The sequence below is a fragment of the Phlebotomus papatasi genome, chromosome 1, assembly GCF_024763615.1.
Source record: "Phlebotomus papatasi isolate M1 chromosome 1, Ppap_2.1, whole genome shotgun sequence".
Taxonomy (NCBI): Eukaryota; Metazoa; Arthropoda; class Insecta; order Diptera; family Psychodidae; genus Phlebotomus; species Phlebotomus papatasi.
The window spans coordinates 5,192,070-5,210,600 of record NC_077222.1 but is presented as its reverse complement, the minus strand read 5'-3'; the positions used below and the strand labels follow the sequence as shown (position 1 = coordinate 5,210,600).

Below are 18,531 nucleotides of genomic sequence, written 5' to 3'. Positions count from 1 at the left end.
CGATTTTAGTGGCGCTGCTTTCCAGTCAGAAGTCGAATGTTGTCAAAATGACGAAAAATCCATTGAAAAATATGTTCGGTGTGCAGTGCTTTAGTTTTTTACTATTTTGGTCACTCATTCTAAATTTTGCAGTGTTTTTTGAGAATTATTTACATTTTGAATAAATTCTTTATAATTAATAGTTGTGGTGAATGCCCAAAATAACTTCAATGGGTGAGAAAATGAAGTTTTTTGGTGCCCCAGAAAGTGTTTGGTGGTACCCCAGTTTCCCCTACTCAAGTTCTAAGCTGCCAATTGGCAGTGATCGTCCATTTATTTGTGGATGTTTTTTTTTGTCGAAATTCTCTATGTAAGTTCCACAACATTTTTGGAATTATTTTGAAGAAAAATATATTTAAAAAATCCACTGGAAAAGTCGTGGAATTCCGTAATATTAAACCACGGAAGCCTCTAAGGCCGTTGCATGGAAATTTCCACGGATAATTTCGTGGAAATAAAGAGGATTTTTCCGAATTTTTAAAGGGCTGACTGCCGATTATACGCTAATAATCCATAGGAAAAGCCGCGGAAATATTCGTCGGAGAAAAGTCCATGGAAACTCGCGGACATTTCTTATTAGACGGTCCTATACAGAGTTCCGCAAACGTCCATGGAACGCTAGGAAGAAAATTAGCGCCAAATTCCATCTCGGAAGCCTACGCGGATTTTTAGCGGTAAAATCCAGGAAATTCCACGCGGATTTTTAGCGGTAAAATCCAGGAAATTCCACGCGGATTTTTAGCGGTAAAATCAGCGGACATGGCAGAAAAAGCTGCTGGAAACCCAGTGGAATCGCTGCAGCAGTTGGCTATAGGGCAGAGTATAGAATGTCAGGTAAAGAAACTCACCGATAAGAGAGATTAGAAAGGAGGAAAAAGATATATAGAGAGTGAATGGACAACTTCTGACCATGACCAGGCTCAGTTGTGATTTCAAGCTACGTGAAAATTGTTCTAACTTGTGGAAGTGAAAAGCGTGCTATTCATGATGAAGAAAAGTTCACTGGACGAGTTCTGTGATATGATAGACACCTATGGTGGGAGAGACAAGGTAAAAGTCCCAAGTCCCAAGTCTAATTGAATAATATCTTCTCTTTAATCTTTAATAGTGCCCTATCGAAATTCCTCTTTCTCTCACCTTTCGTAAAGAATTCATGAGATGTTACTCTCTCCAGCAAACACACCTAAATATTTCATGTACCTTTCTGGCCAAATAACCGGAATAACTCATCAATTCAGAGGACTTCTAAAGTAAATTCCTCTTATATTCCTTTTATGACAATAATCCTTCATGTGACTCTAAAATTCGGTAAACATATCTATCTAAAAAAACACCACAGATTTTTTTTGCTAATCACTGATTTGCCCGCCTTTTTATCGCCCCAAGAAAGAAAAATAAACTGATAAAAGCTTGAAGAAGCTTACAATAAATCACATTTCTTCTCCCATAATTAACCTTCAGAAATTCTTTACAATCAATTATCTTTCTTTCTAGTAAAATCCCTAATTATCACCCTAAACAGAACCCCTTCCGAAATCAATCAAAAACCCTCCCAATATTTTACATTCCAATCAAATTTCCTTGAAAAATCTTTTCCTGATTCAAAAACTCGTTTTCCAAACCCGGATTTTTTTTTGAATTCAGTAAAAATGTCAACAACTCTCTTTTCTTCAAATTCAGGTTATCAGAACATTATGCTACACTACAAAATTAGCATGTGGTTTGTACCAAACTACAAATCCCGATTTATCAAAGAAATTGGGTATCTTTAGCTCAAAAATGAGTGCCACAAGAGCCACTCTGAGACTCCTGGATGACTGGCCAATGCTCCAGCATACCATGAGATACGGATTGGGTCATAAAGAACCAGATAGAGCTATGGCTGTTATGGGAGTTCTTGCCAATATTGTGGATAATATTTACTATCCTGTGGAGAAGGTCTGTTGGTTGGCTGAACACAGGGTTATCAGTGTGAAAGAACCAGGAAAATGGGACACCGCCAGCTCAGTTTGTTGGGTCCTCTCAATTTTCCTCAATCTTCTCAGGTGATTCTTCATCATATTTCCTATCACTACCAACCCCTTATCATCCTCGAAATCATACTTTGATAAAATTTTGAGGGAAATAAGATTAGGGTAAGTGCGCCAAATCCCGGCCAGCTTGCAATTTCGGCCACCTTTTTTGTTCCTCGAATTTCCATGAACTTTTAGATTTTATACGGGCTTCAGACCTAAGGCTTAGCCATCTGGCTTAACTCCTCTAATTCCTTATCAGGCACGATGTTTTAGGAAATTGTTGTTTAGAATTGGATTTTAAGAGCAAATGATCCATTAGATTTTGAAAAATCAATAAAATTGCTTGTTATTTAGATTTTTGAGACCTTCGGGAACTGGGCTAAACCTCCAGTCTGAAGCCGGCATTACGTACTCTAGAGATTATTACAATGCAAAAGAATAACAAAAAATGTAGCTTCGACAAACGAGATGACGTGAAAAAGATATTGAAAGAATTCCCGAAGGGCAAGGAACTATGAGAATGAAGGTGGCCGAAATAGGGCACCAAAGCTATGTCTATATTTTTATTCATTTTAAAATGTATTAAGAATTATTTTAGAGTAAATAAAGACGGTAAATTCTTCAAGGTTCCAAGCAACACTCTTTCAGAAGAAAGAATTAAAAAAAAATCAAATTGTATTTAAAATATTACATTTAAAACTTGAGACTTTGACGCTTGCACGCAACTATGCCGAAATTTGGCACACTTACCCTACACTGCTTTATCAATAAGCCTCTTGAAACACATAGAGGCCAAACGGTTTGAGATACCGACTTAAGGTCATGAGAAATTCTCCCTATAAGTCGACTTTTGAAAATAAAAACATGATCTAGGGAAAGGTGAAGCAATTTTGAGTTATTGGGCTATATTGATGTAGGGTCGGAGGAACGTCTGTTCGACAGGGAACCCGTATTGACACTTTTGTCAAAATATTGAAATTTATTTAATGTATCTAGTAAAATATAAGTAATATAACGTTTTTTTCTGTAATATACCTTTTACTATAAACAGAGATATTCAAATTTCATATCCTAAATGGTACAGAGTAGGGTGTCAATAGGTGCTGACACGAGTTCTTAAAGTGTCAATAGACGTCCCTTTCACCCTACAGTAGGTGTCAATAGTTTGTTGCCTAATTTATGTTTGAGAAACCAAGTGAAAAAAAATGATAGAAAAAATACTTTTTATCATTTTTCTTCCTAAAAATGAGTTCACTGTAATCCGCAGATCTTATTTAAATATTTCAAAAAATCAATTCATTTTATTTCATATATAAAAAACTTTTGGAAAGTTGATCATTTTTTATGCGTCAAAAGTTTGTTGGCCCATTTAAAAAAGTAATTCAAAATGGTCAAAACATGCAACCAACTTAATGTAAACCGGTTACATTCTGAGTTTATGTCATCTGAGAGGCAAATGGTGGGTTTGTACATTTCTAAAGTTGTCAATAATTATATATAAAAGTGATGAAAAATATCAAAAAATAATCTGTTTTTTGATAATTTTTAATTTAGGTTAAAAATTGCAAATTGCAAAGAGTTAAAAGATGGGAAATCGTCCAGAGTTATTATCGGAAGGAATGTACGTCGTTAATTGCAAAATTTTAATAAAACTCACGAAAGGCTATACAATAAAATAAATTTTTGACGCATCAAAAATGATTAACTTTTGAAAAACAATTTTTTTTGTATGAAAAAAAATTATTTTTTTGAAATATATAAATAAGATCTACGGATTTTCGATCGATCGCACTATCGTTATTTTAGTGGCATTTTGAGAATCTTTCGATTATTAGGGGAAACTGGGGCAGACAATACATGGGGTAGTTGTAAACACTGACCGCGGTATCACATATAAGATTAATACTAAGAGTAAGAAAAACGGAAAGAGAGGTAAGGGAAAGGCTCATAATTTTGTCCAGTTTCTTATTTTGGACACTTTGACGATAAAATTGGACACTAAAAATAAATAGATTAAAATTATGGATTTTTATTCCAATATTTGATGAATAATGAATTTTATCTAAGTATTTGTTCTTATTGGAAGATTTTAACACTAAATACATTAAATTTTGAATATGAGTTGAATTGAAATTGTTTTTTTGGAGGAATTTTCGGTCTAATAGGTTGTAGCAGATTGTGAACGGAACCCTAACCCTTGTTTATTAATGTTCTGTTACTACTGGCTTGAAAATTCGAGATAGGGTAAGTGTGCCAAATTTCGGCATAGTTGCATGCAAGCGCCAAAGTCTCAAGTTTGAAATGTAATATCTTTAATAGAAATTGATTTTTTTCATTCTTTCTACTTAAGCAGTGTTGCTTAGAACCTCGTAGAAAGTTTATAGTCTTTATTTACTTTAAAATCATTCTTAATACATTTTAAAATAAATAAAAATGTAGACATAGCTTTGGTGCCTTATTTCGGCCACCTTCATTCACATACATAGTTCCTTGCCTTTCGGGAATTCTTCCAATGTCTTTTTTACGTCATCTCGTTTGTCGTAGCTACATTTTTTGTTATTCTTTTGCATTGTATAATCTCTGGAGTATGGATAAACTAAAAATTCATGGAAATTCGAGGAACAAAATAAAATGGCCGAAATTGCAAGCTGGCCGGAATTTGGCACACTTACCCTAAGTCCTTTTTATTAATCGGAATTTTTTTTGTTTATTTTCAGGATTCTGAGAAACATCACTCTAATGGAGCAATATAGTAAAACCCTTTATAAGGCTGCCAACGATAGCAACAGGTAATCTATCAAAATTCCCATTCTCCTAAGACTAAGGAGTTAATCAATGCAAATTCCTAAACAACTTTTCCAGGGAAGAGAGGCGAAAATTGCTGTGGAAGCAACAACAAGAGTTACTCTCTGTCGTCCGACTGAGTTTGGACTTTACCCAAGCCGTTAGTACCCTGCCCAAGGGATACCTTTGGGGTGGTAAATTATCAACCCTCCATATCGGTGTAATAGGAACAATATCATCATTCATCGGACTCTATCAGTATTTTGCCAAGAAACGGGGACCAGCGTAGATTTTACGCAAATTGTGGTTCACACTTGAAGAATTATTTGGCACACACATGAGCAAGCAGCAAGAGAGTGAGAATATTCCAAGAAGTAACATCAACAAGGGGAGGTCCAGGACGCACGAATTAACCCTTAATTATAAACAAGAAGAGAGAGAACTATGGAAAACTAAAATTATGCCTGAAAATCCATTGCAAAAAGACTTTTAATGTACAGACAAATCATTGAACCAATTAAAAATGTTTTGTTTTTTTTTAGAAAATGTTGTTAGAAAATAAAAGTATTATTACTACTGTTAACAAGTGGAATCGTCCGTTTATGAAGGAGAGGGCATGTTTTTTTTCTCTTTTTTTGGGGCAGGAGAATGGAAAATTGATGTTAATGTGCGCATGTCTTCTCGCAGTCATATCAACTTTCCAAAGTTTTTCCTTTCAGTGCAACACAATAATTCCTCACAGTTTAACCATTTGAAAGCTCTTCTAGCATATTCTTTGGAAAATTTTCCTTTGAGGACAATATATTCTCTGTTTGAGATAATCAGTAGAAGTGAAAGTGTTTAATTGTGTGATAAATCGTTCGTGTAAGCACAAGAAAAATTGTACATTGTTCCCCAGTGTCTGGGCAGAAAGGGCACAACAAACTATGAAAGAAAATCCAGACAAATTTGGGGATTTCCCACAGAAAGCCCACTTTAATAACTAAAGGATATTGTTCTAATTCAACCAAAAAAGAAACCCCATTCAATTAAAAATGAGTTACCTCAGTGATCTTCGGGATCAATACCTTAATGGTAAGAAAATTCTCTCCTTTTAGTTTGGAAAATTAAGTGTATTGGGGAATTCCTTAGACACCTCAATCGTTTTTTTTTTCTTTTCTTTCTTTTTATAAAATTGTCATGAACATAAAACGCACTTGGTGGTTGAGGGTGGAAAAAAATGAGTGAAAACGACATCGTAAAATTTTCATGAGCACGAAATGCGACTCAATTAATATGTGTGTAGAATACTTTCCTCATGTTTCACTTCCAAACCCTCTCTACCCCAATGTATGTCCCCTTTTTTTTCTTTTCTCCACCCCCATTTTTGGCCTGTTTCTTTTTTTTCTCCCAGGATGTTATATATTTTATTCATAAACTTGCCCCAAACAATGCTAATTATTTTCCTTTCCTCACAAAAGCTATGCACAACTTTTGGAAAATATTACTATATGGTAAAATTAGTCCCTCGAGAGCTATTTTCATAAAAAGGAGACTAAAGTAGAAGATGAGCTGAGAAAGTTAGTGCTTAAAACTCAAGGAAACTTTATATTGATAATTGAAATAAACAAACAATTAGTAGGAAGTTTTTCTGTGGAAATGGAAAACTATTTCCTGCTGTAAAATTTAATAGGTCAAAACTAAAAACGATATTATATTGATATAGCTAGACAACAAGTTGAGGTAATTGCGAGAAAGAGATTGTATTAAATAAAAAAATATTTTCTTATCCCCAAATTGTCAGCAAAAGGTTACAATTGGTCAATTAAAAAAGTACAGTAGAGTCTCGCTATAGGCCATCGCTCTACAGTCCACAATTTATCGACCGTTGATTTCAAAACACTGATTTTAAGTTAGGTTATGTTTTTTAGTATGCGACATGCATAATTATTTTAATATTTTTGGCAAACTTTATTACGTAGTTGTGATAATTGTGATCCATAATGAAGAGAGCAAGGACAAGTACCACAATCGCAAAGAAAGTGGAAACCGTCGAGCAATTTCAATACTAAAAATCGTTGATAATTTTAAAAAATTACATGGACTATAGTGCGACCCAAGTGTCAAATTTGAAACCAAATATGGACTATAGCGAGACTCTACTGTAATATTAATCAGTAGAATATTAAATTTTGATCAAAAGGAAATTTAAATCTTAATAAAGGGGTGGCGAAGCATCCTAGGCTTTGCGAAGTGCTCGAACTCGTGATCGTGACTTAGTTGTAATTACTTTTGCATCATTTACCGTTTACTGGTTCTCATCTGATTTAAACCGATTCATAAATCACTCAAAAGATCCCCCAAAATAGTTTTAATAGTAATAGAATTGATCTTGGGTCTAAAATTTACTTATCGGTTCATAACCGGTTCATTTCCGGTCCAAAACCGATTTTTAAAAAACTCAAAACATTGCCCAAAATACACCTCGAGAATAATATAATTGAATTTTGATTAAAAATGAGTTTATTGGATATGAACCGGTTCTTTATTAGTTTTTTTTTAACGATTGGTATCGGTTCAGGCTTGTCAATAATTCCAAAAGTTCCAAAACTTTTCCAGGGAGCACAAATATGAACCTATTCGGTTGGTAAATTATCTCTAGAACCTTTTTAAGCCTTGACCTTAAAAAATCGTTATTAGAAATGATTTAACAGAATGGTCAAATGTCCGCCTGGTAATCTCTGAAACATATCCAAAAATTTAAAAAAAAAATCGCAGGACGCGTTTTCGAGCAATCCCAAAAAACATGGTTTTGCTAGGAAGGAGAGGGGTAGAGGAAAATGAGGGGCATGTAACGATCCTTGGGTCGACTTATGGGGGGTGGGGTCCCCCAAGAGTCCCAAGTTTCTATCTCTAACTGTTTGGTCTCTGGGAGTGGACAGACGGATAAACAGCCATCGTGAGATAATTCCTCAGAAATCATCTGAAACATGGAAATATGTTGAGAAAAAATGGATGAATGGTAGAAATTTGGGGCGGAGGGTGATAAAACATTCGATGAATAGAGTGGAATCACCACTTCTCGCCAGTGTCCCACTTTTCGCCACTTATATTGAAATCGCATTTTTTTCATTATTTGTGGAATAAATTAGCTGTGAAATTATTTGTATCTCTACTGCTGCTTCTTATAGAGTCGAAAACCACTATTTTTTTTTTTTTTGAATTTAAGTGTTTGGGCAATATTTTATTCAAGTGCATGGAATATGCACCAAATATGCAAAATGTCATGAAACTATTATCGTACAAAATTTACGTTTTTGTATAAATAGTTTGTCTATTAAACATTTAATTACATTCGACGAATACATAAAATTTGTATTTAGATAGTTAATATTTCATATTATATTATTGTTATTTAAAAATGAACTGTGGCGGAAAGTGGCAATATTCTAAAATTGATTTACCACCTGTCGCCATTGCTTTTCAATAGGCAACGCTAACTTCACATATTAGATCATTTAAAGTGAGTAATAATAAGGTGATCATGAGGAAAGGAATGCTGAATGTTTTTTTTTTTGATAACATTATCTAAAATAATCGAGTTTGGACTTTTTCAAATGGGTGGCGAGAAGTGGTTACAAAACTGGCGAAAAGTGGTATAAAGTGGCTACGAAGTGGTTTTTCTTACATTGTTAATAAAAATCAGTTTTTTAAGCAGTCCAGCGTTAAATTGGAGGAGTAGTCATTGTGAAAAATTTGAGTTGAGGTCAAAATTATAACAAAGTTAATTTCACTTTTCCGAAAAGTGTCGATAAGTGGTTACTCCACCTTACTGCTCATATACTAATTATCTTAGATTTGAACATCCTTATAGTTTATAATCCTCATGTATCGATTTTTTAACAGTTCTAAATAGCTCAAAAAATTGTTTTTCTAAGTCCTAACATAACCAAATTTTCTTGGGTACTGATGAGGGTTTCAAAAAATGCGAAAGAGTTTACAAGAAATTGAAAAAAAGAAACATTCAAATTAGGGTCGAAGGAACACCTCTTCGACAGGGAACCCCTAATCCTATTGACACTTTTGTCAAAATATTAAAGTTTATTTAATGCATCCAGTAGAATCTAAGTAATATAACGTTTTTTTAATTAATCTGCGTTTTTCGATAAATGTTCGAATTTCGTATTCAAAATGATACAGAGTAGGGTGTCAATAGGTCCTGACACGAGTTCAAAAAAGTGTCAATAGGTGTTCCTTTCACCCTAAATTGTTTTAGACTCAAATAGTTCAGAAATCCGTTCTTCAGAACTATGACCTTGAGAAATTCCACAGATCAAGTGATTCAAGGTCATTACCGTGTTTGAACAAATTGTTCATCTATTCAATTCCAAAAGTCATTTCAGGTTTTTTTTTTAATTTTGAGAAGTAGGGTAAGTGTGCAAAATTTCGGCAAGCTTGCAATTCCGTCCACCTTTTTTGTTCCTTGAATTTCTATAAATTTTTGGTTTTTACATACTCTAGAGGTTATACAATGCAAAAGAATAGCAAAAAATGTAGCTTTGACAAACGAGATGACGTGAAAAAGATATTGGAAGAATTCCCGAAGGGCAAGGAACTATGAGAATGAAGATGGCCGAAATAGGACACCAAAGCTATGTTTACATTTTCATTTATTTTGAAATATATTAAGAATGATTTTAGAGTAAATAAAGACGATAAACTGTCTAGATGGTTCCTAGCAACGCTCCTTAAGAAGAGGGAATAAAAAAATCAATTTGTATTAAAAATATTACATTTGAAACTTGAGACTTTGGTGCTTGCATGCAACTATGCCGAAATTTGGCACACTTACCATAAAGGGTAAATAAATAATAAAGGTTGTAAATAAATAAGAGGATTGACTTCTAAAAGGAATACCCTTGAAACCTTAAACAACGTCCTAAATAAGCTACATCTCATCTTTTCACAGGTACCGCGATAGCTCTCTTGGTCTTACTGGTGATCATCCTGCTGTATCTGTTCAGGAAGCAGTGTCTGAGAAACTCCCCCCATAAAAGCTGGACCCGAAATTTGCTCAAAACCAAAAATCTTCTACGACGAAGTAAGTAATTTAAAAAAATCAGTAGTAATTTTTTTCTACAAATTTAACACTAAAGTTTACGTAAAAATAGTGAATCGGAGCCTATATGACGAAGGAGTGCAATCAGAGTCTGAGGAAGCCATACTAACGCGATTCATCCCAGTTCCCAGTGATCAAGCACCCAAATATGCCCAAGTGGCCCCCACAAGTGTCTCAAACATCATGTATCAGGAAACCCTGAGGGGCAATGTGGCCCTCCATTCAGTTATAATTGCCGGAAAAGATCCTCTGGAAGTGGCAGAACGTGGAAGGGTAGGGGTTGCAAGCAGTGAGTGTAGTTCTAATAGTTCAGGTGATACTTTGCCAGAAAACAGTGTGGTTTACTTGACGGAGGAGCGAAGAGAATTGCATCCGTCGGATGTGCCTTTCACGCGGGAATTTCAGCAGCAGCGCGATCGAGAGCGAAGGAAGCACCGAAGGCATTCCAATGGCTCAGAGCGCTCAGAGAGACGTTCCTCAAAATCCCATCGGTACAGCAAAAGACTACAGGATATTACAGATGTGGATGAAATAACCACAGCTGAGCCACCATCGTACCTCTTTGTGTCACCATCGCGAGAGCAATTGTTGGAAGAGAGTAGTTCTCAGTGCAACGAATCCCTCAAATCTCCCTCATCCATTGGCACTAGCAAACACGAACCCACCGACAAATTCACCCCAACCACCTCAAGCTATGGTAGTGTCGAGATTGCCCTCCTGTATGATGCCCCCATGAGAAAAATGACTGTTCACGTACTTCAAGCTAGGGATATCCCAATTAGAGGACCTGGTCAGGTCACCTACACCCAAATACGCTTACTCATTCTACCCAGCAAGAAGCAGAAGCATAAGACAAAGATCCGTACGGGTGAAAATCCCCAATTTATGGAGAGTTTCCTTCTGCATCGAGTGAATCCCGAAGAGGTGAATTCAATGGGCCTGAGAATTAGGGTTTACAGCTGTGCTCGGATGAGACGAGAACATCTCATTGGGGAGTCAATTGTGAAATTTGGCTCAATAGATCTTGAATATGAGGCTAATATGTGGCTAACATTGGAGCCCAAAACGCACGTCAATTTGTCAGGAAGCAACAGTGATTTGATCTCCCTGGCAAGATCAGACAGTATCAGTTCCACGGCTTCTGTGAAACATGGAGGAGTACCTGAACTCCTTCTAGGATTAGCTTACAATGGAACAACGGGAAGACTTACAACAGAGGTGAGAAAACTCTTGGGAAGTCTACACAGTAAAAAAAATTAACACTATTACTGTTTTATCACACTTGCACATTAGAATTTTAATATGATTCACATTAATTGTCGCTGGTGAGAGTCCAAATGTGTAATTTGTGTGTTTGAATAATTTTATATTCAAAATTTGATCTATTTGTTGATAAAAAGGTAGACTTGGCCCGCAAAATTTGATATAAATTGATTTATAGCAATAATGCGAAAAATTAATGCGATTTTCTCATTAATTTTTTAATGTGAAAATATTTATGCTTTAGGTAAATTTAAACTTATTTTTGCAGGCCAAGTGCACTTTTTTATCAATAAATAGAAAAACCCCAAATATTAAGTGACTCAAAGACACAAATAACATATTTGGACGCTCACAAGCGACAATTAATGTAAATCACATTAAAATTTTAATGTGCAAGTGTGATAACGCCGTTATAGTGTGTAATCTTTCACACCACTATTTATAGTGCTAAATTTGGAAAAAATATTTAATTTAAAATTGTTTAATTTAAAGTTGTTGAATTTCAAGATGTTGAATTTGGAATTGTTGAATTTAAAAATTGTTGAATTTTTGTGTGTAAACTCAAAAATTGTTGAATTTTCATTTCATTTCATTGCTGAGATGAATACTGAACTGAGATATTAACTCTTTCGTCTCCTTTGGGACTCTGGGTACCCATGGAAAAAAGAATTTTTTTAGACTATTTAGAATAGATAAAATTCCGATTCTTCTGGATAATTACAAACTATAAGGATGTCCAAATCTAGGATATTTTTTGCAGGATCTCAATTAACTCCTGAGCTAAGATATTTTTGGTCAAAAATCGTGAATTTTCGATTTTATGCTTCCTTGCAGATATTGTGACTTTTTTGATATTTCTAGACCCGAATAAGGAAAAACCTCTCGGGGCCAATAAGTATGATAACTAACAATTACAGATTACATAAATTCGAAAAACAATTTTTTCATAAATTTTCAAAAAACTTGTTCAAAGTTGATGGGTACTCTCGTCCCCAAAAATCTAGAGGTCAAATGTAAGGTTATCCCGCCAATGTCCGCCATTTGCTTTTTGACACCAACCTTGTAAGAAAATTCAAGCGGGAGCGAAATTTTTGTCAATATGGGCGATAATTTTGACATTTGGCAGCGAAGGAGATTGCTTTCGGGGAAGTTTTTCCTATTCTTCCAGATTTTGGTGAATTCTGATTGTCCAGGAAGTGTTTTTTTGGCTCTTGAGAAAGCTTAATGTGTCTGCAATAACATCCTGTTGAGAGAAATGTGTGTTAAAGTGTTATTCTGTGAAATATTTTGAGGAATCTGTTGGCAAGCAGGAGCTGGGTATCCTTTTTAGCACTTCCTGGACATCACAGAAGATACTGGTCAATAATTCTTCTTGTTTTAGTGATCAATATTGTAAAGGAGTCATTTGACACGCAAAAATAATTCACAACATTGATATTATTGGCTTTTGGAAAATTGAAGTTTGTCCAAGTTTGTATCGTTTGCTTTCTTTAGGGGACGAGAGTTCCCATGAGTTTTCCAATTTCCCAGAGGCGGAGAAAATTCTTTCTCTATAAAAGTATCATATTTGACCACTAAGACTTACAATAAAGTGAGTTTTACTGAAATTCGTTCGCTGGATATGTTGTGGTCCGGAAAGAGTTAAGATATAAGTCGGAAGCAAGCACGCGGCAAGTTGACTTTTTTATATGGAGCTATTTGAAGCCAATTCTTAAATTGATCTCGGACTCAGCTCACAGTGCTCCGAGGAAAAAATGTATTTAAAAAAAAATATTTAGTATATTTATCCCTCGACGCGGTAAGTGATCTTATAATACGAAAAAACTTTTCAATTTTTAGATATTTAGCGTAACGGTCACAAGTACAAAAAAAATTCATATAAATTTAAATCGAAGTATGAGAAAATGGCTTCAAATTTCAGGCAACTTGCCAGGGGCTAGGTCGGAAGAAACACAATAAGATTTTATCGTAACTTCCATCGTTTATAAAGACGTAATTTCCAATGTATGAAAATCTTGGAAGTTACGACAATTTTCAAAAGTGCTTTATATCAATTTCAATTAGTCTAGTGATAATAAGCGCCTTTATTTGACTAAATTAATCAATTAAACTCTTATCCCTGTCCCTAAAAGATATTATTTCATAAATTTTATTGAATAAATTTTGTGCGCCGCGTCGCTTGTTTTGTTTTGAATTAATGACAGATGGGCAGGATTTTTTTCTTACTTCTTTTCTCGCAAATATTGCATTAAAATAATTTAATGTTGCATTATTTGCACTGTCTTTGGATATTTGGGAGAGATTGTGAACGTTTTATTGAGAAATATTGCAATTTTGCTGCAAATTACAAGCCACGCAAACGAGTAAAAGAACTTACGGCAAATGCTGATTAGAGAAAATTTTGTATGAAAATTTGTCGTAACTTCCACAAAAATGGAAGTTACGACAAATTCTGATAAATTTTTATTAATTAGGGCACTTACGATAATTTTTGTTTAAAATAATTTTTAATGGGCCTATAAAAGTTTCTTTTTCTCAAGTGCGTTTAATAAACAAAATTACGCCGATTCTAAATATGTATATATCCCAAAATCGCAAAAATAAAGTTACGACAAATGCTGATTTAACTAACGAAATATTTGATGTTCTATATGACTTTTGCCCAATGAAAAACATCTCGGCTGAAGTATATGTCTTAAATGGAAATTCAACAATTTTTACACTTTGTTACACTAACAATTTTTTTTTGTTTAAAAATACAACAACTTTTGTCTGAAAATTGAACAATTTTGTTTAAAAATTCAACAATTTTGGTTGAAATACACAAGGCTTCACATTATAATAGTGTGAAAAATAATGATAAAACTATAATAGTGTTAATTTTTGATCATGTGACAAAAAATACAATAAAGTTGTGTATTTTTTTACACTATAATAATGTGGAAAACTATAATCATACTATAATAGTGGTAATTTTTTAGAATTTTTCAACAGTTTTAAACTACAAAACATTGTTGAAAATTTTTTATGACTACACTCGACTCTTCGTTATCCGGCTGACGTGGGGACAAATGACATTTTAGATTTTTGAATCTGGTCAACGTGTTTTGTACATTTTTTTTCTGTGGGAATTTGTTTTCTGTCGAAAAACAAGAGAATTTCCTTTGTGGTGTGTTTGTGTTTCATTTTGTAGCACGATCGTGTGTCAAAAACTTTGATAAAATGAAAATAGCACATTAATTCACTCTGGAGAAACTGCATCTTTCGTAAAAAATCGTTTTGAATACATCAACCGTCAGAGTTTGGCAGCTGTCATCCGGATAACGAAGTGCCGGATAACGAAGAGCCGAATAATAATGAGAAATTTTGCAGTTTCAAATTAAACAACGTTGTTGAAAATTTTTCAACTATAATAGTGGTAATTTTCAATCACGTGACTATAAATTAACAAATTATTGTGCATTTTTTAAACATTTTTAAAGTAAACAACTAAAATGGTCGATTTTGCACTATTATAGTAGTAAAATTTTACACATTTTTTTACTGTGTAGTTTCTAGTCAGAACTTTAAGAAAATTCTTAATTCCAGATCATCAAAGGAATCCACTTCCGACAAATGATGATTAACAAAACCCTAGACACCTATGTCAAACTCTGCCTGGTCAATAGCATTGGACAGGAGATGAGCAGAGCCAAATCATCAATCAGACGCGCACAACTCAATCCCCTGTTCAAGGAAACCTTCACTTTTCAGATCGCCCTATTCCAGCTCAACGATGTCACCCTCATGGTCTCTGTCTATTCCAAGCGAAATATGAAACGCAATGAGATGATCGGCTGGTTCAGCCTGGGACTCAACTCATCCGGTCCGGATGAGATGAACCACTGGAATGATATGCGAGAGAGCGCCAATGGGGAAGTGATTGTTCGTTGGCATGTACTTTTGCAGAATTAGGGGATCGTTTTTTGGAAAATTTGGTAGTATTAAGGCACTTAAATCTCCACAAATCACGTGGTTGATAGATTTTGGAACAATATAAGTAGTAAACAGAGATATTCTCAAGAAAAATTATGGAGACTCACCGGCAAAAAGTTCAAGATGGCTGAGTAGGTGATGCTTCTGTGATGTTTGATTCCAATCTAATTTCCTCGTTTTTTTACACTTTTCACACGGTATTTTATTAATTTAATCTCAATTGATAACTTGTGTGTTAAAATATCTTGAAAATATCTTATATTTTGATAAGAAACACAGCCAAAATTACACTTTTCACGGAGCGTCCTTCCACTCAACAAAGTATTTCAACGTGAACTGAGCGAGCTTTCGCTCAATTCGCCGTATTTATCGACGCAAAAGCTTTTCGGAACAAATTCAAATTTAAGTTCTAACGAGCATTACCTATTTTTGAACGTTTCGTAGAAAATTAAGAAAGAAAGCCGGGAAATCCAGGAAAATCTCTGTTCTACTCAAATATCTCTTTGAATTTGTAAAGAAATTTTGTAGAAAATTTGTCCCCTCAGGAAGAATCTGAGGGAAAATTGGTCAATTTTGATGATACGAAAAATTGGAAAAATATTTCAGCCTCCTTTTCTCACGTTCGGAAAAGGTATGGCTCAGGGCTGAAGCAATTGACTGAAAAATTGGAAAATAGGTAGCCAAGACATATACCGGAGGCAAAAATTATGTAGCGGTTTTTTTTTTAGAAATTTATTTTATGCATAAGAATTTTATTCACAATTTTTGGACAAAATTTGAAAGTTAAAAGCTATGAAGCATAAGAAAATCCTCGTATACTCATGGGGCTCATGGGCATCATAAAGTTCCCAACGGCTCCAATGATTTCTCTCATTTTTGAATATGCTTTCGAGGTAGCCCAGGTGAATATTATGTCTATGCATAACTATAACCGGAAAATTTGCCATTTTGAATTCTTGAAGGTCAAAGTTCAACCCGTTTAACCACTTTGGAGGGTTTATTTTGCAACTGATTTGGTTGAATTTGGATATTTTGGAAAGGTCTTGAAATTTCCAATCCATCTGGATCGGCCTCAATCGGTAGTAAATCGGCAAGGTACTCGTGAAATTGATATACAGTAGACTCTCTCTCAATTGGGCATTTGGGGCAAAATGTCATCCGGTTTATCGATAGATTTGGACGCCAAAGTCTTTGTAAATTCCCCAAAAAGCGCTAAATTATAAAAATCACGATAAAATAGGAAGAACTACGAATTCTTCAGCGAGAATTCTACGAATTCTTAAGCGAATTAGCTTCATAATTAAACGTGAAAATTGTTAACAAAATTTTTTGCCCGATTGAAAAAGAACCGATTGAGTGAGAGTTTACTGTAGTGTTTTGTAACGGTAAGAGACGTAAATATCAATTTCCAGTCTTCGCTGATCCCCCATAAATCTACATAGCCTAGGGGAATTTGTCCTCTTTTTTCGTACCTCTCTAAATCCGTATTTTCTAGGTTTTCTTGAAAACGCCTCCAACGATTTCTATCATTTTCGGGTGTTTCGAAGGTAATCCAAAGGAGAAAGGAGCATTTCGTTCATACAAACCTATAACCTTGAAAATTCGCCATTTTGAATTTTAGAACTGATATGCGCCCTAGGATCATGCGAAAAAAGAAATGACAAAGCGTCCGAGGCTTTGCGAGCTGCTTGAACTCTCGAGGAGCTCTGCCTTATATTCTTTTTCGAAAATTTTTCTGGTGCATATAAAATTATTGTCGAATTAAATATGTCTAAATCACCACAAAACCTTTTTGAAATTGAAAATTGTTCAAGAGGGTTTCAAAAAAATCATTAACCTTTTTCTTAATTAATTGACCAAATCGGGTTAAAATTAGGCCTATGATCTTGAATAATTCATGAAAGCGATTTTTCCGATGAAAGGTGTCTAGGACGAAATGTTCGGTTGGACTACATCCAAAATATATTCAGTAATGAACGAAATCGCTAGGGCCAATTTTGATAAGTCGAAAAAATTTCATTTTTGACTTTTTCATTTCACTTTTTACTCCATATCTTTTGTTACTTTTTGCCCCAAGTGGTAATTTTTAATAAAAGGATTTCTGGAGAAAAGAATCTTTGTAAAATTCCAGCGGCTTAGTATTCAAAGAATATCCAGATAATTTAGAAAATATTCACCAGTGCATCAATTTTTAAAATAAATAGTTAATAATTGATATCTTCTGCACGGAAAATTTCAAGAATAGGGCTAAAAATTTCGATATTTTTTATTTTTTAAATTCCTTGTTCGAATTCTAAAAAAAATACGACATTGAAGGTCTATGGAGGCTATCTATGGAAAAAAAATTAAGCCGCTATCTTTTTTTTATCTTGAAAGATATTGAATTCTGAATTTATCGATTTGTGACTTTTTGCCCCAGTCTCCCCTATATTTATAATTAACATGCGTTTCTCAGTATATTGATAGCTGAGCTTATCAACTATTTTTGGTCTAGTTCATGACACATACCATATAAAATTGACCCACGCTACAATGTATATGAGACTATTTAAACTGCCGCAATTAAACCTTTAAGGACGAGTGGGACACCGGTATCCCAAAAACAAAAACATATTTTTCGACTATAGAAAGTTATTTTGTCCTCTAAATAGTCCGAAAAATTAATTTTTATTTTTGGAACACCGGCGTCCCATTTGTCCTTAAAGGTTTAAGATTAAATTGTCTCAAGAATTGAATCTAAAGTGGTCTTCAGTGTAAAACTTTAGCCTAGTTTCTGAAGGTATTGATATCCTGAATAGTAAACAATTTTATAGGATTTTCATAATTTAATGGATTATTGTCCCAAAATCGAATTCGAGTTAAATGTTTTTCAAATAATCTTGACTCTTGACTGATAAGGAATTAGGGAAGTTGAAGCCATATCTGGCTAAACCTTGTTACTCCGAATTCCTTTTCGCTTGTTCCGCTCGTCCTGAAATTTTTTGGGACAAGTGGGACAGTTTGAATCTAATCCAATTCGATATGAGGAGTCGTATTAGATTCTGTTTTTCAATCTTCCAACAAACTAAGTCCCAAAAGGTGAACTAGGATCAAAAGGTCAACTAATTTCCATTTTTTCTGACAAGGGTTTCTGGTTTCTCGGGTTTCGTTATGCTGCAACTTTTGGGTTTTTTGGGTTTCGCGATGCAGAAATTGGTTTTTTCGATGCAAATCTTGGATTTCTCGATGCAAATCTTGGGATTCTCGAAGCGTTTCTCGGACAATTGCTAAGGGTTTCTCAATATGAGTTACCCCTTGACTTGGATTAAACCGAATTTTTTTACGGTAACAATTTCTTAGGGCCTTGACAGACTTGAA

At 34.5% G+C, this 18,531-nt stretch overlaps 2 protein-coding genes across 2 annotated transcripts; both read left to right on the top strand.

Moving 5' to 3' along the window:
• The first annotated feature begins 848 nt into the window (after positions 1-848).
• On the top strand, positions 849-5,421 carry LOC129798536 (peroxisomal membrane protein 11C). The gene is made up of 4 exons (XM_055841736.1): positions 849-1,089; positions 1,720-2,084; positions 4,772-4,843; positions 4,917-5,421. Exons 1-4 carry the CDS (start codon positions 1,024-1,026, stop codon positions 5,125-5,127), a joined length of 714 nt encoding a protein of 237 aa, XP_055697711.1. The 5' UTR covers positions 849-1,023; the 3' UTR covers positions 5,128-5,421.
• Positions 5,422-5,467: 46 nt separating this feature from the next.
• LOC129798534 (synaptotagmin-16) lies at positions 5,468-17,259 on the top strand. Its single transcript, XM_055841733.1, has 4 exons — positions 5,468-5,912; positions 9,787-9,918; positions 9,989-11,154; positions 14,788-17,259. The coding sequence occupies exons 1-4, from the start codon at positions 5,873-5,875 to the stop codon at positions 15,151-15,153; spliced, it is 1,704 nt and encodes a 567-aa protein (XP_055697708.1). The 5' UTR covers positions 5,468-5,872; the 3' UTR covers positions 15,154-17,259.
• The last annotated feature ends 1,272 nt before the right edge of the window (positions 17,260-18,531 follow it).